The sequence below is a fragment of the Ceratotherium simum genome, chromosome 21 (assembly GCF_057802395.1).
Source record: "Ceratotherium simum simum isolate JZ-2026a chromosome 21, ASM5780239v1, whole genome shotgun sequence".
Taxonomy (NCBI): Eukaryota; Metazoa; Chordata; class Mammalia; order Perissodactyla; family Rhinocerotidae; genus Ceratotherium; species Ceratotherium simum.
In genome coordinates this window covers 25,663,997-25,689,886 of record NC_141920.1, presented here as the reverse complement: position 1 = coordinate 25,689,886, position 25,890 = coordinate 25,663,997, and the positions used below count along the sequence as shown (strand labels likewise).

The 25,890-nt window shown below is 41.5% G+C and overlaps 1 protein-coding gene across 1 annotated transcript; it reads right to left on the bottom strand.

Annotated features, from left to right (window-relative positions):
• Positions 1 to 4,529: 4,529 nt before the first annotated feature.
• EIF2S2 (eukaryotic translation initiation factor 2 subunit beta) lies at positions 4,530 to 22,758 on the bottom strand. The gene is made up of 9 exons (XM_004442454.3): positions 22,594 to 22,758; positions 17,395 to 17,572; positions 15,564 to 15,667; positions 12,390 to 12,525; positions 11,558 to 11,658; positions 10,774 to 10,922; positions 8,680 to 8,736; positions 5,933 to 6,018; positions 4,530 to 5,009 (listed from the first exon to the last, which is right to left on the bottom strand). The coding sequence occupies exons 1-9, from the start codon at positions 22,606 to 22,608 to the stop codon at positions 4,834 to 4,836; spliced, it is 1,002 nt and encodes a 333-aa protein (XP_004442511.1). The 5' UTR covers positions 22,609 to 22,758; the 3' UTR covers positions 4,530 to 4,833.
• Between the last annotated feature and the right edge of the window lie 3,132 nt (positions 22,759 to 25,890).

Here is a 25,890-nt window from a genome sequence, read left to right as displayed (position 1 = left end):
CCTTCATTACTTTTATAGCTCAGCTCAGAAGTCACCTTCTCAGACACGTTCTTGGCCTGAGTTGGCATTGGCCCCTTCTGTGTGCTACTTCTGTCATAGCTCTTACCAGAGTATATTTGCAACACAGCTTTTACCAGATTATAGTTACACTGGTTTGCTCATTTGTCATTTTCACTAAACAGTAAGCGCCTGGAGGGCAGGGACTGCCTTTTGCTGCAGGCATTCAGGTAATACTTTTGAACATGACACTGTCACTGAGAGGCAGCATTGCAGAGGCAGAGCACAGGCTCTGGAGCCCAAATGCCTGGGACTGCATCCTGGCTCCCTACTTACCAGCTATGTGACTCCTTGGGTGAATTGCCTATCTTCTCTGAGTCTCCATTTCCTCATCTGTAAAATGGGGATAATAATACACCTACCTCATGGGTTGCTGTGCTGATTAAATCAGTATATATATATATATGCATATAATATACATTACATATATATAATATATATTTTATATATATTACGTATATATAAGCACCTATAGAACAGGGCCTGGTACAAACTAGAGACTTTGGTAGTGCTAGCCACTTATGTGATTATTTAAGAATAGCCCAGATTCTGGGCCATATGAGAGGCATTTGTCATAGTGCGGTGGTATATCTGAGACTGAAAATGAAGCAGTCATAATTCTCAGAGGCCAAAATAGTTATGATACTGAAGCTGTTGCCCAGTATATGATTAGGTTTGGCCAACTTCCCATGTAATATTTTGGCTTTGATTCAGTTTCTGGCTCATTTAAAAGCTCATGAGGGGCCGGCCTAGTGGTGTAGTGGTTAAGTGTGCACTGTGCTTCAGCGGCCTGGGGTTCGCAGGTTTGGATCCCAGGTGTGGACCTACACACCACTCATCAAGCCATGGTGTGGCGGTGTCCCATATGCAAAATAGAGGGAGACTGGCACAGATGGTTGCTCAGCGACAACCCTCCTCAAGCAAAAAGAGGAAGATTGGCAACAGATGTTAGCTTAGGGCCAAGCTTCCTCATCAAAAAAAAATAAAGAAAAGCTCATGAAAATTTGTAGCTGATGAATATAATTGTAAAAGATGCCCATTAAAATGGTGGTGTTTAATAAGAATATCCATTAATACTTATCCCTTAGAACAGCTGGTCCTCCAGTGGCTTCAAAACCAAGCTTAAATCAAGGGGCAGTGATTAGAAGCGTTCAGGAATATCTTATGTTATCGGGGAAAGTCTGAAAGGACAGGAGCCATGGCAGCCACAGGGGACCCAGCAGGTGTTTGGTCCTTTCTTCTCTTGAAAGCAACACCATTAGTGTGACAAAGCTCCAAGACTACTATGCCTCTGTTGCAGATCCTTGGGTGAGTTTGATGCTGCTATGGCCAAGTGTGGCAGGCTATATCAGGATCACTGTGAGATAGGCAACCATCTCAAAAGCAGTCTTTACAGGAAGTCAGTAAACCTACTGTCACCATAAAAATGGAAGCAATACCTAGTCTTCAGGATTTGTACACTTGCCAGGCCACCCTTTGGGAAAAGGTATATGCTTACAAGTACTATCGGCGATCAAGTCTCCTGCTCTCTGATCCTGGAAATTCAGCCTAAGGGAACTATTCAACAGAAGAAATAGTTCCATGTGCCAGGCAGCCCTGGGTTAAGCACTGTACCTACACTATCTCACCATCTTTGAGGTAGGCATTTTTTCATTTTATAGATGAGAACACATGATATAATCAATGGCAGAGGATTGCCACTCGACTGTTCAAAACCCATTCTCACGGCATTATCAAGAATTAGCAAACACCCACCATTAGGGTACTGATTTAATAAACTATGGCATACATGGATGGACTCTTAAGGGTTTTCAAAAATTATGAAGACTGCACTAACTGGGAAAAAAGCTCTTAACACTAAAAGGCTCTATGGTGGTAAGATGGTGGGAATTAAAAATTTTGAATTATAAATTCATCTTCTCAAAAAAAATACCACATGCTACAAAGCCCAGCTTGTAAAAAACCAGCACAAAATCTAATGTTCTGTTAGACCAGAACATGTGAAAGCTTAGCCTGCCAGGGCAAAGGATCTGGATGGGGGAGGCCAGGTCAGAGCTGGGGCCTCACACACCAAAGCAGCACTTTTTCCAGGCTGTCCAGCCCAGCATCCTTTCTCCAGAACTTATCCTACAAGATGTCTGCAGGGAGAGGGGGCAACAAGTCTGCATATGCTATGCTCCTTGTAAAGAAACTCATTTAAATACTGGAACACCTACAACTTGCTAGGCACTGGTTGCTCTTGGCACCGGGGAGGCATGAGTGAACAAAACTCTCAGTGCTTATACTATGGTGGGCTGGGGGAAACAATATTTTACATGCAGTGGGCAGGGACCTCTGAAGTGTGGGAGTGAGCCAGGAGAATATCTTAAGAATAGCTTAAGCTTTTCTGTAGGTGGTGTTGGGGGCGAGTATGGAGTCAAGAGGGTTTTCTAAAGAATTAGACATAACTGCATGTTCATGTGCTCATGAAAATGCACATCAGCATACTAAAGACTTTCCTTAGGCAGTCATGGACCTGTTTGTAGTCTAAAACTTTTCTTTACCATGGAACCCTTCTTTTTTTCCCCTTTGCATAATTAGGAACACTTCTCAACAGTTTCCTAAGACACTTTGGAAATTGTGGTCTGATTCCCTTCTCACCAGAAGGTAGCTCTTAATAAGAAACCCTCAATTGCCTTTGCTTAGTCACTCCATAGGTTCCTTCCAGCTCAGCTGTGGTTAGTGTGAGGTAGTAGAGAGAGAAAAGAGGCTGATACTACTGTGAATGGGTAACCTAGGGCAACTCATCATTTTGAATGGGTTCGATGTAGTCAATCCAATTTTAACCAAACAGTACCTCAACTGGATTATCTTAAGGGGTCAGGATCAGTCCAGAGAATCTGTTTTGAGAATGAAGTTAAAAACTGGGGTTGAGGGGCCGGCCCCATGGCTTAGCGGTTAAGTGCACGCGCTCCACTGCTGGCGGCCCGGGGTTCGGATCCCGGGCGCGCACCGACGCACCGCTTCTCCGGCCATGCTGAGGCCGCGTCCCACATACAGCAACTAGAAGGACGTGCAGCTGTGACATACAACTATCTACTGGAGCTTTGGGGGGAAAATAAATAAATATATAAAATTAAAAAAAAAAAAAAAAACTAAAGCAAAGTACTAAAAACAAAACAAAAAAAAAACTGGGGTTGAAATTGCCAACATAACTGTGCCAACCTGTCACCAAACTATAAAGTCTCGTGTCTTCCCCTAAGGGGTCCCACTAAAGTAAAGAAATGAACGAAACACACATACATACACACAAAAGCAATGGAAAGCTAATTACACGAGAGGCACTGATCCTTGCTTTATTCACGCAGTAACATCCAACATCGAGAATTGTGTGGGCGTGGATACAAAAGAAGGAAGACGGCATCATAACCACCAGTTGAGTTCATCAGGGCAGTCGTGGCAGCTTAGTCAGTGTGTAGTCCCCTCAGGACCTACTGAGTTGAAGGAATGCTCTGCTCTCTCCACTGCTTCATGGCCAAGGTGCTTTACAACACTTGGCCTGTGATTTAAAATTAAGGGTCACAGTGATTAAAAACAATGTAGTCGAGATATTAAGAGCTGAGTGACTACTCATGGGCCACTTAGGAATAGTCTGGCAACAAGAAAGTGAGGAGCAGTATTATGCCGTTCTTCTCAAGTGCGTGCAAGGCAGATCACAGCAGACACATAAGATGATCTTTCCTCCTGTGCTCAATGGAGAAATACCCTTTCACCCAAATCCTCAGAAGGCAGAACTGGAGGTACCCAGAAGCACCACACAGGCAGCATCACTTTTTGGTTTCTCATGGTCACATTCAAAAGCCACTTTAATACACAAAATAGAAAAGCATTTGTGGTGGGCCTTTTTTAAACCCAGAACACAAGCTGGGGAGGAAAAAGAAAAGCTTCCTCTAGCGTCAGGGTTTGGACTTGCAGAAGAATTCTCTGTACTGCACATGCCACATCGCTTCCTCGCCAACATATGCCCAACTAGGGTTTTTCTTAGTGTGCCAGTTACAAGACACTCTTAGAGGCTATGTTTCTAAGATTCTCTTTGTGGCCAATAAGGAAGAAAATTCTAAGGAGGGAGGGTACCTAGCATCCTGTATTTCCTCATGTGGTAATAGCTGGAGGACTTGGCAGTGAGGTAGCAGCAATAATCCTCACATAATGAAAAGAAGTCAAATCTGTGTAGTCGTTCCCTGGACACTGAAAACACACTGTCCTCCCAGATCTCACACTCCAACCACCCTCTCATGTGAACTTGTGGCTACTTTATGTATCCCAAGAGAGAGCAGCTGAGAAAGAAAATGGCTGCTCAGCTGAAGCGCCTGCCAATGTTCAGTTTCTCAGGATAAGGATACAGAGACCTCGCCAGAGCCCAAGCACAAACTGTTTTGCTGAATTTGTTGAGCACAATTTTTATAGAAAAGAAAACTGAAGGACAAACCAGATTGAAAGAATCACTGTTATAATAACTTTAATTTATCTTGCATTTTACAGAAGTCTATGAACGATTTTAAAAAAGCACCGCCTTACCCCATCATGTTTCTCTGACAGTTGTTAAAGTAGGCAATGAGCATGTCAACAGCTTGAGCATCGGCATCTTGCAAGGATTTCAGACCAACCAGCCACACGCCAAAGAACTTGGCAGCTTTTCTATCTTGATTTTAATACAATGGTATATCCACTCTGATGGTAAACCTGTCCAGCCAGATCTCCACAACACACTTTGCAAAATCAGTGGTGATTAGCAAATTAGTTAGCTTTGGCACGGAGCTGTGCTCGCTTGCCCGTGACAGCCTGGAAGCCGGTTTTGATGCTGGCAACAGAGCATCGAGAATGACAAGTTTCGCACTGTAAGAAATAGAGTCGGGTGTCCTTTTGCAGGATTGTGTCTGGTGATCGGCACGTGTGACAGGTGACGTATTCCTCTGCAGGAAAAGCAACATACAGAATTACCTGGTGGCCACAGTAAGCCAGAGGTTTCTTCCCTCTGAAACTTCTTCCACACTGAACTCCACAAAGGCCCAGGATGGCACCCAGACTGGGGAAACTTAGCTAAAGTTAGCAATTCCAGGGTAAGAAAACACAAGCTGTCTGCTATGATGCTTCAGGTACTAAATCATGGGTTGAAAAAAGACTCCAAATGTCCAAGGAGGCAGGGACACCTGCCAGATGCCTATTCCTGGTTCTGCCTATAGGAGAGCCACTCAGAGAACTTACTAGTTTCCTAGGTGGGAACAGACCTGCCAATTTTAAGTGATCAGGAAGATAACAAAGGTGGGCCAGGGGTGAATACAGATAGATTTCTCTGACTTAGCCTTCAGCCTGGAACCAGCCAGCAGCCTTGATTGGCTGGGCCTTCCTATGAAATCCAAACCCCTCTCCCTGCATGTCTCATCAGCCACCAAGAGCCACCTTCCTGCCCCACCTCCCCTTTCATCTTTTCCAGCTTCATTACAAACCAATGGCTCTCCTCAAAATATTGCAGCCTGATGAGAACATTTCAGAGTGATGTGTTGAAATTATACACTTACTGGGCTGGCCCCATGGCTTAGTGGTTAAGTGCGTGCGCTCCGCTACTGGCGGCCCGGGTTCGGATCCCGGGTGCACACTGATGCACCGCTTCTCCGGCCATGCTGAGGCCGCGTCCCACATACAGCAACTAGAGGGATGTGCAACTATGACATACAACTATCTACTGGGGCTTTGAGGGGAAAAAAGGAGGAGGAGGATTGGCAATAGATGTTAGCTCAGAGCCGGTCTTCCTCAGCAAAAAGAGGAGGATTAGCATGGATGTTAGCTCAGGGCTGATCTTCCTCACAAAAAAAAAAAGAAGAAATTATACACTTACTGATATATCTTCTCAAAACATTTTCTATCTGTTTCTGTTGGAATCTTCCTTTGATTACAAGTTGGTTATTACCATCTATAGAACCACTATGAAAGAAAACAAAAATATCTCATTATTTTTTCCTATAAGGAACCAAATTTCAGAACCTTTACGTTTATTGAGTTTAAAATACATTCAATAAAATACATTCAATGGCATAGGATAAGTTCGAGGAGTAGTGCTATACTACCTGGTTTCTCAAAATTTATTTTTAATTAAGTAGTTGGTGCCTGATGACCTACCCATATTTCCTAACATTAAATCCAATTTCAACCAATTAAGTCTCCAGTGACAACTCAGATTTATAATTGATTTTAAGTCTAAAACAAATTGATTCCTTAACTGTGTGTGACGGCCCATTCATCTAACAAAGGAGAAATAAATTTTTACTGAACGCATACCATGTGCAAAGCAGTGAGGGGGCTATAAATATAAAAATATGAAAGGAGCTATAGATATCTTAAAAAATTCTAAGCACCAAATATTTTGATTCAGTCATATATAGTTGATGAAAATGTTCAAAAATGGATTGTGGTGATGGTTGTTCAACTATGTGAACATATTAAAAACCAATGAATTGTATATTTAAGTGTGTGAATTATATCTCTATAAAGCTGTTACCCTACCCACCACCACCAAAAAGAAAGTACAGTTAAAATCACAGGCCACATATTGTTAATGGTGCTTAAAGAGAAACTTCTTGAGAAGAAGCTGCTGACAAGCACTTTTGAGAACGCAAAGCTCTGGGCTAGACACTATCATTTGTTAAAAATTACAAATCACAAAGTAAAACAACAAAATTCAGCCAGGTAGCATTAAATTGATATTTGTTCTGTATCTCATTATAAAACTGACTTTTGCAAGAACTTCTCTTGTGATTCTCCTTTAATAAACTAGAAGGGTTTATTATCATCCTCCATGGACTGTAACCCTTAATCTCCAGGCTATGGTGATTCCAATGCCTGATGTAGGAATTTTTGTCATTCACTGTCAAAAGAAATTCAATTTTCTCAACAACCCCATAACATTTAGGCCACTAACCATAAGTTCACTGGTCACCACTTGTTATAATTTATCCCACCTCTACAAAAACTGTAAATTATTCTGAGAAGTAGGAAAAACACTGTTAGCTTATACTCCATTAGTTTATACAAGTTAAAAATAAACAATGATTGTAACAAATTTACATTTAAAACACAATTCTTTTACAACAGAGTCTATATATCTACCAGTGGTCAAGTAAACTATGACTTAACCCCACAGCAAGTGTAGCCAATTCCAACAAACTGTGAGTTTCAAGAGTAAGAAGAGAACAAAACACCTTAGTTATCTCTGTACTGACAGCGAGGCACAAGATTAAGCCATTTAAGAGCTGAAGCTCCAGAGATAGGCAGACCTGAGTCTGTACTGACAATGCCATTAACTAGCTGTGTGACCAACCACAACTTCACTTCACTGAACCTGTTTCCAAATCTGTAAGTTAGGGTTAACGTTAGTTTCTACTAACAGTTCATAGAACTGTTGTAAAGTCTGAGATGGGGGCTGGCCCCGTGGCTTAGCGGTTAAGTGCATGCGCTCCACTATCAGCGGCCCAGGTTCGGATCCTGGGCACGCACCGACGCACTGCTTCTCCGGCCATGCTGAGGCAGCACCCCCCCGTACAGCAACTAGAAGGATGTGCAACTATGACATACAACTATCTACTGGGGCTTTGGGGAAAACAAAGAGGAGGAGAATTGGCACAGATGTTAGCTCAGAGCTGATCTTCCTCAAAAAAAAAAAAAAAAAAAAAAAAAAAGATTGAGATGGTAGCCAAGTAAGTGTTTGGCACAGTGCCTGGTACACAATATGTATTAATGATCACTATTAGGCCCTAACTCTACATTACTTATTTTTAAAGGGACTTATTTTATTCAGCTTGCTAGCACTAATGGTCAAACTCATTGGGATGGGCTCCATGGGATCCTGGCCTCCCTGAACGGGGATGGACTTACTCAGTGCCTTCAACAGGTGAGCCCTGAAGACAGGAAAGTATTTTTTTTTTTTTTTTAAAGATTTTATTTATTCAGTTTTTTTCCCCCCAAAGCCCCAGTAGATAGTTGTATGTCATAGGTTCACATCCTTCTAGTTGCTGTACGTGGGACTTGGCCTCGCATTGGACGGAGAAGTGGTGCCTCGGGGCGCTCCCGGGATCCGAACCCCGGGCCGCCAGCATCAGAGCGCGCACACTTAACCGCTAAGCCACGGAGCCGGCCCAGGAAAGTATTTAATTAGGGATCCTTGTTTCCACGTTTCTCCTGTGCCACTCACCAACTTAAAAGCTGTATTTCATCAACAGCCTATTAACAATTTAAAAAATAAATTCTGATCTAGGAAAATGGCTTCCTCTGAAATCTACTATTTGCTCCATAAAAAGACCCAAGAAATCCAATTAATGACAGGAAACTCTAAACATGGAAGTGCCATGGTACTCACTTTGGTAGACCAGTAGGCCTGTGAGATGAGCTACTGTTAACTCTGTTCCCTATTCCCAAGTAGCCAACCTCTCCCATAGAAATGAACTGATTTCCCTCCTTCAGTGGCCTAAAAGATCCTGATAATCAGGTGAATGTTTTTTTCTAAGCATGTTACAAATCCTTTTCGAGTTAAGAGACGTTCTTATAAAATGTCCAATAATACTGTATATAACTGTGAATATAGTTTCTTACCTTGTACCCAATTCAGCCAATAAAAATGCAAGGAGATGTTTGGGCTGACGATGTAATCTAAAAAGAAAGTAGAATATATAAACCTTATCTTGCATGGAATTCTAACCAAACTTCTAAAAAGCCATTCCTGTTCACTGTTTTAAGCTGTGATTACTCAGCTTTTAGGTGAATTTTAGTGCACAGTTCATCAAACTCTGAAATAAAAATATATATGATACCATTTCTTTACATTTTAAAGCCCATAAAATAATACTCCATATTATTTATAAATACGTAAGTAAATGTCTAGAAACATGGACAGGAAAGGTAAACAAGAGGATAGCATCTTTTTCTGGGAAGGAAGGTGATGAGATCAGAAAGAGATACAAAGGTGGCTTTAATTGTAACTGTAAAACCCTCTTTCTAAAGAAGTAAAAAGATCCGAAGCAAATGTGTCAAAAGGTCAAAATACACCAAACCTAGGCAATTTGATAACTTGGGTGTTTGTTATGCTAATCCCTGTTTCCTGTTTGAAATTTTTCATTGAAAAAAAAACAAGTGAAACAATATATAGAGAAGTATTTCATGGTAGCACAACAGCAGAAAAATGGAAAACAGCTTCAATATCCACTAACTGGGTCATGGTTAAAAAAATTTCCTTTCTATCTTGCTTTTAGAACAAGACAGGTCTCTATATACAAAAAAAAAGAGGTACACATATAAAATGAAAAAAGCAAATACAGAGCAATGCCATTCAATATTTTCACTTTTTAATTTTATTCACTTGGCACTGTTTGAACTTGTTCCAATAACCAGATACCACTATTACAATTTTAAAAACCATTATTTTTTCCCAAAATGTAATGGAGCAAGGATCGGTGAAAATATAATAAAACAGGTAAGCTCCAACATTGCTAGTAGGAGTATAAATTGGTACAAGCTTGTTGGAAAGCAGTTTACCAATGTTTGCCATAAAAATATCCATTCCTTTTGACTCAGCAATACCATTTTGGGAATTTTTGCCCTAAGGCTCTATTCTGAGTTACTGCCAAGATATATGTATAAGGATATTCCTTGAAGCTTTGCCTCTGATAGTGAAAACCCAGGAGCAACCATGTCCAAGTAAGGAACTGTTAGAATATGTTGCGTAACTACTAAAAACATTTATGAAGACTATTTAATGACATGGGTAAAAGTTTAACAATATACTAAGAAAAACAGGTTAAAAACCAGTATACCAATTTATTTTAAAATATTTATGTATAAAACTAGCTAAACATAAAAATATCAAATGATGATTACCTATCTCTTAATGGTGGACTTAACATGATTTTTCATTTTCTTTAGCATTTCTGTATTTTCTAATTTTTCTGTAATAAGCATATACTACTGTTGTCATCAGCAAAAAAATCTAAAATTTTTAAAGTAAAGCCTAGAGCAGTGAAAACAATGGTTATTTCTGGGTGGTGGAATCTTTTGGGATTGTCTTTTTTGATTACCATTGTTTTCCCGTTTAGCTGCAACATGCATGAATCACTTATAAAATTGAAGAACAAACAATAAATAAGGTCAGTTGCCCTAAGGAACCTGTCAGAACAGCTGTAGCTGAGGAGCTCTGAGAAGAGCCAGGCCCAGACAGTAACCTTGGGTTGAGACAGGCATGGAATGTGATGGTAATTAAAAAAGCTAAACTCTCATTGTGTCCTGGCAATGATCATCCAAGGAAGAGGCACACCAAATTTAGCTGCTTTCCCAGAGCTCACTGCTTACACTTGCTTGGCAGGCCCACCCCAGCCTGATGAGCTTTTCCCCCTCTCCAGGCTCCCCAGGCTCCCGTCTGAGGACTACACTCAGCCTCCTCATTCTTCACCACATCTGGTTAGGATCCATCCTCAAATCAGCATGAGTTGGCTTCTCTCACCTCTGGATGCTGATAAAACAAGCCCTGAGACCTATCAGTGGAAAGAACTGATGGACTTGAACTGTGACCTCCCTCAATCCAACCCTGACGCCTATGCATTCCCTCTTTCTACCTGCAGTAAAGTTCACAATAAGGACATTTAACATATACTCCACTAAGAATCTACTATTTGGGAGGGCGACTCTCCAACTTACAGTTTACAGATATCTGTAAAGTTGACAAAAGAAGTTTTCTTGGTTCCTACTCGGACAACCTGGGGAGGTTTCATAACAAATTTCCTTTTCTCTCCAGCAACCATATCTGGATTCTTTTCCCTCATGATGTTGAACACTCGATTCAGTAGCTATAGAGAGAAAGTGGTATTCATGTACATTCTTATTTAACTGCAGGAGTACCAAGTTCCCACTTGAGTCACTTTGCTTTACCTTTAAGCAGAGCTAACTTCACTTTTTACTAAATATACACACATATCACTACATGTTCTGGGAGTTCCTTGAGAGCAGGATTCAATCCTCAACACGGATCTGGTCCATTATGAATGCTCAGCAATTGCTTGTTCAAAGTTAAATGAACAGGCCCCTACCCTAATTCTGCTGTTTCTATGGCAAAGTATATGATACACTGAAAAGTAAGATTCAGGAAAGCCCAAACAAGCCAACAGCAGCATATTCTGGCCCCATATTAGCCGTTCCCTCTTCCCACTGCTCCCCTCCCCCCGATTCCAGGGGGCTCCATGTTCTCAGAAGTTCATAGATTCAGATGGGAACAGTGTGTACTATAACGACTACCCTACTCTGGGCAGTCTGCCCCATATGCAGGCATCAGGCAATGCTGTGCATTGGCTGGGTGACCTCTCTGGGTCTGTTTCACTATCAATCTGTACTTCAGTGGTCCTTCCGATTCAGGGAACGTTTATCTTGCTTTTCTTTAAGTTCTAGTGAACAACTTAGCCCCTTTTCATAACAGAATTTGTCTTACCTCTTCATATGTGTAGTCTCTTTCAGAGCCTGCCCAAGCAGGGCCTGTCTGGTTACTAAATGAGATACCATCATCCTTTTTGCTGTCTTCATCTTCTAAAGCTACAGATAACAAAGACTGTAAGAATGAGGGGTAGGCCCTGATACAGTAACAAAAGGGGGAAGGGGAGAGGCAGATCTAGAGAAATGACAGCTTCAAAGACATTTGACTCCTCCCCAGCCCCACAACTGCATTCACAACAGCCTCAAGCATGAAGGCATCAAGGTCCACAAACAACCCTTTATTCCTTAAAGACAGGGATATTATGACTTTCATAAATAACCCTTGACAGAGACTTCTCTAATTAGGAATTTGTGATAGCACAGACATACTGAACTTGTTCCTTGATTTAACAAACACAAGATAAAAAATGCGCTGGGATAATTATGGAAAAAAGTCCAACTGTTGTGAAGCGCTTAAGAAACATACACATCCATAAAAACCCATCTGCTGACTATACTCAAGTTGTCTCAAGACCCTATGGCACTCAGAAACTAATAAAGCAGCACTTTAAACAAAATATTAAAAAAATTTTTTTTAAACATTTAAAATTCAATTACAATAATTTTCCCAATAGCCTGAATCAGCGTGTTTTTAATGTAATCACAATTGCCAAATTCTTCCCCCATGAAATCTTTAACTATCATTATCAAGTTAGATACTATTTCCTTTTAGCTTCCATTATCAAGTAGTGGAAATAAGGGGTAGGGGAAAAAAAAGAACCCACCAATCAAAGAGACTAGGCCAAAGGCTTGAGTGACCTAGAAATGAGCTGCTGAGCCCCCAATATTACCTTCGTCTTTCTCTAGTATTTCATCCTCATCTGGGAACTTGACATTCTTCTTTTTCTTCTTTTTATTGCCAAGCATAATGTCAAGGTCATCCTCTGGTTCGGCTGGTTCTTGAACATCACTTTCTATCTTAAGATCCTAAGAAATTGAGATAAGAGTCTCAACATTTTGATACTAGGACTTTTTTTTTAAATGACATGGACTGACATCATTTTGGAGGAAAAAAATCAAATATTCAAAACTGAAGTTACAGATAAGAAATGTCTCTCACAGGTGAGCCAAACTGGCTCAGAGTCTCTGCCATTTAAACTGGAAATTCTTTAAGACACTTTTGTGGGATTTTCTCCTTTCTTTTATCCCTCAGCTTTGGGATCTTATTATAATTACTGCCCATGTTTCCAAACCAGGCCACCGTCAGAATCATCTGAGAGACTTTAAAAGATTCTTAAATCTTCTGATTGACAAGGAGTTGAACACAGTTCAAGAGTATTTTAAAGAAGTTTCTAAGTATTCTGATGCAGTCAGTGGGAGCTTTTTTCCCTCCTAAAACCAAATACATTGTTTTTTTCCACACACCAATTCTCTAACTCTGACACTAACTAGGTGACCTACAACTCAATTCAATTCTGATACCATCCAGAGTCAGTGACAGACTCCACAGGTTTAACGGCTCAGTCCCACAAGGCTGTCCTCACTTCAGAGGCCAGTCACAAGTGTGGGGTCCCCACGTTATCCACACTTATATCCAACTTGGCTACGAATTCAGAGGTCCCCCCTGCCGCCTCCAGGTTCGATAATTTGCTAGAATGACTCACAGAACTCAGGAAAGCTCTTTACTTTAAACTATTACTGGTGTATATAAAGGATACAACCCAGGAACAGCCAATGGAAGAGATGCATAGAGCAAGAAAAGGGGGTAGGGGGACAGGTGCACCACTCTCCCAATACCTTGATGTGTTCACCAACCCGGAATTTCTCCAAACCCCATCATTTAGGGGTTTTAATGGAGGTTTCATTATGTAGGTGTGATTGATTAAATCATCATTGATTTCACTGACTTAAGCAGAGGGGGAACAAGAGTTTCAATCCTCCAATCATGGCTTGATCTTTCTGACAACCAGCTCCCATCCTGCAGCTATCTAGGAGCTCCCAGCCAGCTCCAGTCATCTCAAAAGATTCTTTTGTCACTCCAGAGATTCCAAGGATTTTAGGCGCTATGTGCCAGGAACCGGGAACAAAGACCAAATATTTATTTTTTATTATACCACAGTCAGCCTGGCACCAGACTGTGAAGAGGTCTTTGGGCATCACTTCAATAGATGACATCATGAAAGAGAGAAAAGGCAGAACCCATGAAGAATTAAGGTCACATGATGAATGGATGGAGACAAGGTAAAGCTTCAGCCCAAGATTAGTTGCTATAGTCATGGATGTAACTAGGGCATGTCACAGCCTAGAAATGAGTCATAAACACCCCAGAAGAGCAGAAAGGGCCAGTCTCAGCCTCCAGCCTTCTGATCTCTCCCTCCTTTCACCAGCTTATCCTGCTCCCTACTCTGAACTATGCCGTCAACATTACCTATCAATATCTATTTTTGTGTGTCTACATCCTGAACTACTCTGACAATGGCTACAGGAATTTCAGAAATCTTATTGGCAGAAAAGTTTAACAGCTGGGAGTAAATGAAGCTCAGCCTTGAGATCTCAAATCCAGTCTTAGTGCCACATGTGGCCATCAAAGACCAATCAGCCCCTGTGTATTAGCTGGATAACACACAAATAAGAAACCAAATATTAACCTAGTCTCTAAGACAACAGTCAATAAATGAGCAACTCAGATAGGCTGAATATAAATTAGCACACACCAGCCATCTTCTAGTTTTATACTATTATTTATTTTACCGCAGTAAGATCTGCTTCTAAACTGAGGCTAAGACCTGGTAAAAGGCAGAGAATAGCATAAAGCGTTTTCCAAGATTTCTCAAAAGCCCTCTGATGGTCTGAAAATTCAGGTGGGAGAGTAACCCAAGATCTTAAAAACACTTCAGCTTCAAGTTAATGCCCATGCCTTGGCTGATGAGAATACTTGTAATACCCTCTTATGTTATGACTTCAGTAGCAGAAAAAAAAGTATCCAAGCCCTTAATAAAAGTAGAGTTTATAAGTGATTCTTCATGACAAAGCTACTAAAGGCATCGACCAACAAAACCTTGTTAACCAAGACTTTCTATGGCACATTTCCAGGATATTTAAACCTCATTTTTTCAGTATAATCTGACCTTTTCTTTACCAATTTCCCTATAATAGTAGGGAAAGAAGAGAATCCCCAAAGACGGAGAGAATAAGACAAATCCAGGTAAAATCATCTTGTTGTAAAGGACTTGAAATTATCTCTGAACTAAAATAACCTCTGAAAACAGGAAAAATATCTTATTCATTTCAGTACCCTAGCAATTAGCACACAATGCCTGACTCACTATAATCACCAATACATATTTGCTGAATTAACCAAATCACCAAAATTGCGACATTGTTTCCAAAAGTCAATGAATACTGTACACATTTTCTGCTATATGTAGGATATACCTTATTTGAGTTTGAGCAAATAAACTATTTACCAAAGAAGAATACGGGTAGAGGGCACAAAATGGGACACTTGGCCTCAAGTTCCTACAAGATCAGAGAACTCCATAAAACCAGCCTGAGTGCTCTGGTTCTCTTACAGACCATAAGATCATCGGCCACCAGCTACCGTGGGCTGGGGTTCATTCTTTACTGCTCAGAGGTACACACATAAGTTTGTGTATCTTTAATATGCTACTAAAAGTTTTACAGAAGAAACCACAGGAATATTTGCTCCACAAGATTTCTCAGGATTTCAGGAGACATATCTCTCCTGAACCAATCTCAGTATAGTTAATGACAAGGGGCATGTTATAATCATTTTAATGGTATACAATACAATGTGTAAAACCTAAATTTACATTCTTTTGAACCATAATCCCTTTAAAATACCTAGTCAGGCACAATCCCAAGAAAATGACCTTCACAGTGGTGATTAAGGACTTAATAACAAAAGCAAAGCTAGTAAGAGATGAGACAAAGAGGGAGAAACATCAGCCATTAGCAACCTTTCCAGAGGTTAAATTTTACCTTCAATAAGAAAGCAATACTACCTTTACACCTTCTTCAGCTTCATCAATATCAAATATCTTTTTTGTTTTTTTCTTCTTTTTCTTTTGATTAAAGAAGTTCAAGTCATCTAGATCATCAGAAGCATCTAAAAAGACAGATAATTGAGATTATCAATTATTAACAAATAGCAGAAAGCAAAGCATCAATTTTTGAGTTAAACCAATATTTCAGCTGGTTTAATTAATGTTTAATTAATCAATTCACCAGAATAGAAATTGGGTATTAATTAGTACAGTAGTCCCTCCACAACCACAAAGGTTATGGCAAGTCAACTAACTCAAAGGTTTGTAGGAAAAATCTCGTTAGGGGACTATGTTGGGAATATTCATTTAATAATCTGACCATATCATGCCTCACTGTTCTCAAGACAAAGTCAGGGTTCTAACACAATTTCCAAGACTCTCCAGCTTTATCTCTCCACTTCTGCCTACCTCTCATCTCTCAATACCTTAACCCCTGGTTCTAGCCCAACTGAATTATGTACTTCCACTTCTTAGTGCAGTGTGTGTGGTCTCTCACTTCCAAGCCTTTCCATGGTCGCTGCCATATAGCTCTTACCTTCATCTCATCTTGGTGAGAAGTTACTTCCACCAAGAAGCCTTCTCTAAGCCTATCCCTCCTTTCCCCTCCTTGGGTTAGGTGCCCCCTAGGTGCTTCGATAATACCTTCTGTCACCCCAACATAGGTACTTATCGGCTTGTCTATCTCTCTACTAGATACTAAGGGGCTATGCCTTTTTCACCTAAATCCTAGTGCCTAATTCAATATGGTATTGAATCAATCAAAAAGCCTTATAAAGTATTTCACATTCATTAACATAAGGCTACAATATGAATAAAATGAAATTTTATCCACCAGTAGTGAGTAATAATGGGTTCTGTTCAATAAGTTTTCTATTTGTACTGCCCCGTTATACATTAGGAATATTTTAGGATCCTTCTGCTACAAAGTGTTTCAAGAAGCTATTTATGAATTCATTTTGTCTTATTACAAGAATGATTTAACTCTCCAAGATTGTTTTAAACATGTACAAGATGCTTAGTACATGGTAGATGCTCAATGAATGTCAGTTCTATCCCCAGCACAGCATCTTACATTCAACAGACATAAATTATGTTTACTGAATCATTTATTTCCCTCTAATAGTCAAATGGTGTCTATATTAAAGCACAAGGGTGAAGAACCAATGCTGTTGTCCAAACCCAAACATTTTAGGGCATAATTTTAATCTCTTCTATACATTTTCAGACTTTAAGACACAAAACTGCCTATCTTGGTCCTATTTCTTTCTGCCTACACTCAAATACAACCACCATTAGGGGCTGGCCCCGTGGCTTAGCGGTTAAGTGCACGCGCTCCGCTGCTGGCGGCCCGGGTTCGGATCCCGGGTGCGCACCGACGCACCGCTTCTCCAGCTATGCTGAGGCCACGTCCCACATACAGCAACTAGAAGGATGTGCAGCTATGACATACAACTATCTACTGGGGCTTTGGGGGAAAAATAAATAAATAAAAAACAAATACAACCACCATTAGAATTGGAGAAGAGACCTGACAGGTTAGACTGGAAAACCAGACCTGGAATGATGAGGTTTTGTCATCTCTGCACCTTGTGGATTCAGTGGGAAATTCCCTGGAACAAGTCCCTAGAAATCTGGCAAGATCCAGTGCATACAGATTGTTGATGGCCTCAACTTCACCAGAATAGCCTTATCAGGCTGAGAGGTCACTGTACGAATGAAATCCAAAACGTCGATGGAAGAGACCCAGGTCTCCCAGGACAATAGTGACTCTCGCACATCTACCACTTACCTTTTTTCCTACTGTCCTCTTCGTCAGCTTCTACATCTTTGTCCTCAGTTGGCTCTGGCTCCACTTCTTTTGTTTCTGAGGGCTGAGTTTCTTCTGTCTGGGCATCCCCTTCCTCATCTAACATAAAAGGCTTCTTCTTCTTCTTTTTCTTTTTGCTCATAGTAGGATCAAAAATCATCTGTTTAAAAGACAATAAAAAAGAAAAAGGGACCAAGTGATTGTTTTTAATGATATTCACATTCTAAATATGCTGTATCCTCAAAAGGCATACTCTTAAGAGAGTACTTGAATTAAAGTACCAAAAAGGATTGTAATAAAAAGTCCATCCAACCTTCCTTATACTATTAAACATAGCAAGGGAGTGATCCTGAAATATGTGCACATGCCTTTCAATTTGTGAACTCTCTCAAGACATCAACTTCACTTTTAGTTTCATAAACAAATCTGGAGACTTTATAAATGAATCATGGAATTTAGGGAAGGGACCTTAGCAACAACCCATGCTACACCCCTCACTTTATGGATGAGAAAAATCAATGCCTAGGCAAGTTATACATGTTTTATTTAAGGTTGGCAACCTGAAGTTCAGATAAGCCTTTAAGGAAATCCATCAGCAACCCTTCATACAGCAAATATCTGAGTAAGAGAAACTTCTATATAACCTTTTATTCTGCTTTTGTTTCTGGAACATTAAAAGTTTTCTTAGGTTATTTTTATCCAATGTCCACTAGAGAATAAGTGAAAAACTAAGTTACAACTTGTAGAATGACTATCCGTTTGTACTGATCAATTGGAAAAAAATACAGGTAAAGTTATTTTAGACATAACAGTTTAAACAACATATAGGGCAGATGCTAGTAGAATGGAAATAGCGAGGTCTTTGAACTCAAACAGAATTGGATTCAAATCCCAAGTATTTTATTGCTAAGCCCCTTACCAATTTTTGTACAAATTCTACCATGCTTAAATTTAGCATTTTGCCCAATGATCTGCTGTGACAGTGTAGTGAAGTGTTTAAAAGCGCAGGTCTGGAGCCCAACTGATTGAATTCAGATCCTAACTCTGGCTCTTACTTGTGTTACCCTGGATAAGTTCTTGCCCTCTCCATGCCTCATGTGTAAAATGGAGATCAGTAGCAGAACCAAAACCAAACCTCACAAAGTTATTGGGAGGATTAAATAAATATAAAACACTTGGCACAGTCCCTGGCACAAAAGTACTCAATAAATGTTAGCAATTATCATAATTTATACAATGTTTTACAGTTCACAAAAGCATGGTATCTCGATTCCTATCACTGAAATTTCATCAACTCAAGATCTAATTTCTAAGACATATCATGAAACTCTGAAAAAAATCCCCCAAATAGATTCTAATTAATTTAAATTTCTTTATGTCCCAACTACATTAAGGAAACTGAGCTACACTGAAACCAAACTATGGTCTGTAATAAGGTAAGGTAGTTATCATCCTCACCCAACAGAGAAGAATCTGCAAGACATTCTGGAAATTGATAGCTTCATTTCAAAGTTATCCTCTCCTACCTTAACAAGGATCTAACTGTATAAGTGAATAATTCTGAAATGCAGTCAGTCTGAAGAACATAATTTGGCAAACTTAAGAGGACAGAAGAGCCAGGAGGAAGGAGTTCCCCACTGCTAACGTACTGGGTCCTTGGGTCAAAATACATGAAGTGCTGCAATCTGTTCCAGGGAGGTTTATCTACAGTTCATCCTCATTCCTGAAATTGGGAGATTTGGCAAAAGGACAGACAGCACTCCAGGTACTACAAATTTGGTTTTCTGGCAGGGCTTACAATTCACTTATTGCATTTTTTTTCAAGTACCAAGTTCCCTGGAATATTAATAATCTTTTAACTATTATTCAGCAAGGCAGACCAAAGATGGGAGGGATCCTGAAATCATCAGAGCACAGCATCACAACTGCTTCTTATCCTTTGAAAAACATTCGAATTTAGGTCTACAGGGAAACAGTTTGGTTGTAACCTTGTAAAGACTAATAAATACGCAGGAATTATACACTGAAATAATTAACAACTCTCTCAATTACTGTCTTGGATCTCTAAGACATATACTCATCACCTCATTTTATTCATACCACCTGGCAAAGTAGAGTTTAAAAATAAGGAAATCAGGGATCCCAAAGCAGACCTCCCCCAAACCACAAAGTCATGTCAGTCTTGACTAAAAAAATGTTTTTTTAAGACTTTCATATCTGACTTAACAAATTATCACATTCCAAATGCTTTGTTTACGAGACTAGTTTGGACTTGAGAAGCAAATAGCTGCTGACAGTGCACTTGTGGAAAACCAAATCTCTTGATCTATTTTTTTTTAAGTCTAAAACAAAGCCTTCGAAAGCAGTTTTCCATTTTCAACTTCCCAAGTTGTGTTGGGTTGGAGAAGGTGAGCAAAAATTATCCTGACAATAGCCTAAAGTGCTTCATCAAATTGGAAGCCTATTTCCATCCATCATACCTTATCCAAGATGATAACTTTATGGCCACACCAAACCCAGAAGGCAGGTTTGAGTTACAAAAGAACCCAGAGAAGCAGGGTGAGCATAACAAATGCTAAGTGTTGTCATCTCTGGGTGATTTTTATTTCTCTTTGTATTCTTTGTTTTGTAAACTTCATACAACACACATTCCATTCTACCTTTTTAGTTTAAAGTTTCTTATGTAGAACACCTTACCACATTGTGTGAAAACCAGATGTTCTGACTTGTGAATTCAGAACTTGTGAATGGGGCCTAGTAATAAGCAATAATCGTAGCTATTGACAGCACTTAAAAAAAATGGTCTCAAAAAATAATAAATGCCTGCAGTTTAGGGGATATTTTCCTTACTAGGTAGCACCCACATTTCTAGAATACTGCTTTTTAAAGGTCATGGTTCCACTAGGTGAAAAGAGGTTATGTTTTGCTGAGTTTTTGGCTTAATTATCAGGTTTAAAAAGAAATGTGTGCCGCTTATTTCATGTCACTTGTACATTAATAAGCTGTTTAAGGAAAAAACAAAGAAATATGAAAAAATTATTTTTTAATAGTAGGTTATTTAATTCTATCCTGTCCGCTAGGCAGGTCTACTTCTACTCTGTGGAGTCCCTGGCAGTTTATAAATCATTTCCATGTACAGATTTTCACTTGATCCTTACAAGTCTGTAAAGTAGTCAGATGTTAAGGACTGGCCTAAGAAGACTTATGTAGTCCACAGTACTAGAGGAACCAGAACCTACACATACCTCCAGAGTGGAAGCCAAAGACCGGGGTTGTAGGCCCACTAACTTGCTGTGTGATCTTGGGCAAGTTAACCTCCCTGGGCCCTGGTTTCCTGTCTATAAAATGAAGTTGGACTGGTAGACTTGAGAAATGCCAAGCTGCTTAATACTTTATTGGCTTCCAAAGTCCTCTGCTGGCATGCTGATTCTGCCTGACAATCCTGTTCACTCTTTAGTAATGCATTCATATTCCACTTCCTTCAAAAATCCAACTGCTAAAACTGAATCCTCCAGCTCCCCAAATCGCTATGTAGATGGCTCTATTTCTACCTACTGTAGCAACTAGTAGATTTCTTACTCCTTCACAACACTTGTGAACACTACTGTAGAAACCACACACAGAATAACACCTCACAGTACCTTGCCCTACGTAGGTGCTTTACGTGTTAAAGGTCATGAAAAGCTTAGAAAATGGGTAGAAACAAAACAAGTGTGAAACACTGCCACTCACGACTTTATTAGAGTAGCCCAGACCAATGTCTACCATGACCTCCAAGCAAGAACAGAGTCCTTCAGACTCTGTTTCTTTTCTAAGAGAACAAGCCTCTTAGTCACCTAGATGAAGGCAATACTGCATAGATCTGGAATTCTACTACTTGCTCAGCCACTTACTATTTGATGATGGGCATTATACAACTCTCTAAGCCTCAGTTTTCTCATCTCTAAAATGGGCATAACGATAACACTTATCTTACAAGGTTGCTGTGAGAATCAACTGAGACACTGGAGTCCCCTCCAGAATAAAATCCAAATTCCTTAATTTGGTCTTCAAATCCCTCCATGAACTAGCCACTACCTATATTTAAGGGATTAACTCTAATCAAATTGGAGAATATTCTTCTTTTTGTGAGCACACTTGCCTCCTTAACCACTTCCTTGCCCTGTGATCAGGCCTTTCCACTACTTGAGGAAATTTTAAGCATCGTTCCCGGTCTACCTCAAAAGCCAACGCTCGAGAAAGCCTCGATTTTTCCCTCTCCCATCTCTCCAAGGCCCTACAGGCCAAGCACTCGAATGTTTACAGATCTGAATCATGAATTCAAGAGCTCTTCTTTGGTGGGGAGAGCTGGCCGGCAAGCGGTAGCTCCCCCCCCCGCCCCAGTGTTAATCAATATCTACTGATAGCACTTAAAATCAGATTTCATTTTAGGCTGTTTGATTTTATATGAAGTGGGGTAAATCTGGTCAAAAGAGATTTGAGGAAACTTGCTGAGGTACAAGCACGACGGTAGAAAAAGACGCAGCCAGCTTCGCAGCCCGGACTGGCCGCTCACGTCGCTGTAAGCTCTCTGTTAAGAAAGGCTCAGGGACTCCCGCCCTAAAACTTTCCGAGAAGGTTAGTCACTTTTCGATGCTGAAGGGTCTTTTCCTCTGGTCCTATCTCCCTCACTCCCTGGTCTTTTTAAGAAATAATGCTCGAGATGCGAACAAGGGAGGATACCGGCCAGGGCAAGCCAGCCTGCAAAGTTTCTATCGAGGGCGCTCCACCGGAGCCGAGGGAGGCTCCTCTCGGCAGCCCCGGCGCCCGGCGAGGAGAGTTGGAGCTGCACTGTCAAATCTTTAAAGGAATGCAGGGGTCGCCAGCCCCGATCTCGCTCAGTTGGAGCATTAACCAGACATTCGAGCCCCCTTCGGGAAGTGCGACTCAACGTGCTCTCCATTCCGGAAACGCCGGCCACGGGAGGACGCCGGCCTCAGCGCCGCCGCCCTGAGGGAAGCAGAGCGCGGCCAAGCCCGCGGCTCCGGAGTCCTCGCCGGCTCTACCGCCCCGGACCGCCCAGGCCCGGCGGCCCCACATGGCGGCGGCCGGCCGCTAGGCCGCAGGCCCGGTCTCCCACACTGCGGTGGGTTCTGCTCCCTGCCTCAGTCTTTAGCCCTAGCGCCAGGCTCCGGCCCTCACCTCGTCCCCGGACATGGTTGCGGCTCGAGTGGGATCGGCACGGACGGAAAGTCGGACGGGTCAGCCCCAGGCCCCAGCGGCAGCACGGCTCCTGCCGACACCTCTCCCACCACCGCACTAGGTTCTTGCATCAGCGAAAGGGAACGACACCCCGCCCTCTCCTCTCAAGCGTTGGAAATGCGCCTGTGCAGAGCCGCCAGGGCGCAGGCGCGCGGAGGAGCCGACCTAGCGCGCTCCGTCCGGCGCGAGTTACCAGGCGACGCCGCGGCGCCAGGCAAGCCGGGACTTGTAGTCCGCCTAGAAGAGGCGGGCAAATGCTCGGCGGCCGCCCAGCGCCGCGTGTGCGTGCGCGACGTCTGAGGAAGCCGGCAGGGAAGTTTTGGTTTTGCGGGGGGTGACTGTTACCTCAGCTCTTCTCCTCAGCTTTTCTCCCAGTAGAGACTCCGCACTTTTCTGCGCTGGTTGTGGAGTGAATTCGGGGCCGTTTCTCCTGGTTTAGGGCGGTGGGTAACAACGAGTAATGTGAAACCATGAGGCCTTAGTGCCCGTGCTGCTACCTCCGCCATACCCCCTTGGGGTGTTCTGGCGTCTGAGTAACTCCAAGTTGGAGCTGGAGGTGCGCACCTCGCGAAGGGGTTTTACTTCATGAGAAATTTAACCTAACATGCTGGATTTCAGTTTAGGAGGTTAGAAACCAAAAGCCTCCTTCCTGCAGACTGAGAGAAGACGTCCTCTGAGGAAAAACGGCCTGGCAAGAGGCAGTCTGTCGAGAAGCCTCAAAATACTTGTTTATGAAGTCTCTGCTTAAAGGCTATGGGGGCATCATGCAGTTTCCCTTGAGGCATAATCATAGCAAGTACCCTTTAGGGGGCTCCCACTATTGTCAGTGCCCTCCAGCCAGAGACCACCGAGAACACCCCTATAGTTGAACAAAGTTGGGCGTCAGTCTCCTTGTCAGGAGGGAAGGCACACCATGAGGAAGAGGAAGAGCGGGCCATCCCAGGAGGAGGGTACTGGAGAGAACTGACAGGATTTGGGCTTGTGTTAGGTACTTTGGGGGAGGAAGCAGTCCTCTCTGGATTGGATGCTGTTAGGTGGAGGTAATCCTATGATAGGGTATTTTAATAATTCTTACCTAAAAAGGAGAAGAGGCAAGAGAGGCTAAAGCTATGACTGATTAAGCAGCAGCAGTCCCCCATGTTAGCCAGGATAGGGGGATGTTTGGTCTTTTTTGGTTGGCCCATATTCTTTTTTTGTTTATATTCAGATGTGATTATGGGGTAGTTTTGTTTTTCTCTTGATCCGTCGTGGACACAGAGTAGCTTTGTCTGATGTTGGTGTTCTGTGAAATTGTTTATGTTCAACAGGACAGCATATCCCAGCCAATAGTGCCAGACCAGCTCCCACTGTCAGGGGCTGCTTTTCTCCTCACTGTGCTTCGTGTCACTTAATATATGTTCTTTGCTTTAGGCCTCAAAACAACTGTGTGAGACAATCCACAAATATTTAGTACTCCCGATTGGGTTCTAGTCCCTAAACTAAGCATGGCAGGTGAAATTAGGTCCCTGCCTCAAGGAGCTTACTGCTTAGTGAGAATGATGCTTTATCAACCTCTTTCTCCAGATCAGGAAACTGTGCTTTCATGGCATTGAATAATTAGTCCAGAATCATACAGCCAGCAAAAACAGGGAACCTGAGGATCCAGGTTTAGACAATCTGATGCCAGTGGCTGCCAGTTTACCACCTTGAGAATCTGCATCTGTAAGGAGGCTGCACTGCTTCCTCAGTAATATTCAGCTACTGACACCTGTGCATACCATGGTTTCTCAACAGCAGCAGCATTGACATTTTGGGCCCGGTAATTCTTTGTTGTTGCGGGCTGTCCTGTGTATTGCAGGATGTTTAGCAGCATCTCTGGCCTCTATCCACTAGATGCCAGTGGCACCCTCCCCCTGGGTGTGACAAGCAGTAATGTCTCCAGACATTACCAAATCACCCCTGTTTGAGAGGCACTGGTGTATACCATTTCTCTCCTCCACGTCTCTGAGAGGTAACAAATATTTGGGGCATAACAGTCCGCAAATCACTTTGAGTGGGGAAGGCTTGAAGAGGAGAAAGGCAAATAGTTGTGGCCTAAGTTTTTGAAAAGCCTGTTGAACTAGGAAAATGAAGACTGAGACAAAGAGAAGACAAATGAAGTGGGAAAAAACAAAGGGAGAAGAAAAGTGATGGAGAGGAGCTCATAGGAAATCACCCTTAAGTTACTCAGTTCACACTAACGAAGTTAGTTCACACTAACAGTCTTTTTTTTTTTTTTTTTTTGCCAGAAACACTTTATAGAGCATATTTTTTTTATTGAGATTGGTTTATAACATATAAATTTCAGATGCACATCATTATATTTCCACTTCTCTATAGACTGCATCATGTTCACAACCAGAAGTCTGGTTGCCATTCGTCTTCGTACACAGACACATAAAGTCTTAATGAGGCCTCATTTTATCTCCACTCCCTGTTTGGGAAATGCTGATATGCTTAGCAAATAGTCTTGACCACTTTTGTAAAAATATTGATTTTCCTTTACAGCATGGTACAGGTGTGACCTCCCTGAACTGGCTACTTCCAAGAGACTTTCTTCAGAGATTTCAGGCATCCCCCAAGGTAGTAGTTTGTTTTCCAGGGAAAACCAAGATTCCAGGGGAGCTGGCACAAGTCAAAAAGCAATGGTAGCTAAGCTTTTCCAGGTTACCAAGAGATAGATCCTACAGAAACTAAGCTAATAACAGCTTCAACACGATTAATGACATGAACACAATTAATGACTTGTATTTTTCTAACCTCTTTCATCTAGAAATCTCTGCAAAACATATAGACATTTATTAATTTTCTTCTCATAATGGTGAGGAAAAGCATTGTGGTTTTCCTATTTTATAGATACAGAAGCCAAGTTATGGAGTCCACAAAAAATAATGAGAAATCCAGAAACAGACAGCTGGAATCTTTACTCTGGACCATTCTTGATGCTCAGTACCACCCCAGATCTCCAGGTGCTCAATAGTAAGCTAATAATGATAACCCTTCAGTTGTATACTAAATTTTATGTTTTGGTAGGCTTTAACATATCCCATAGTCTCTTCACTTGACCCATAAAACAGCAGGCCTATGGAGGCTATGACTTAAACAAACTTAAATAGTGACAATACTTGAACTAGAATTTAGATCTCACTCTTGCTACTTGGTAAATAAGCCCATACATCCATGTAGGTGATATTTAACTTATAGAAAACAATTAACACA

Excerpts from the sequence above, each read along its gene's own strand:
- EIF2S2 (XM_004442454.3), bottom strand. Across the intron at positions 12,526-15,563 it reads AAGCTGAAGAAGGTGTAAAG|GATCTTAAGATAGAAAGTGA; the intron begins GTAGTATTGCTT and ends TCAATTTCTTAG. Across the intron at positions 6,019-8,679 it reads TTGGCTGAATTGGGTACAAG|TGGTTCTATAGATGGTAATA; the intron begins GTAAGAAACTAT and ends TTTCTTTCATAG.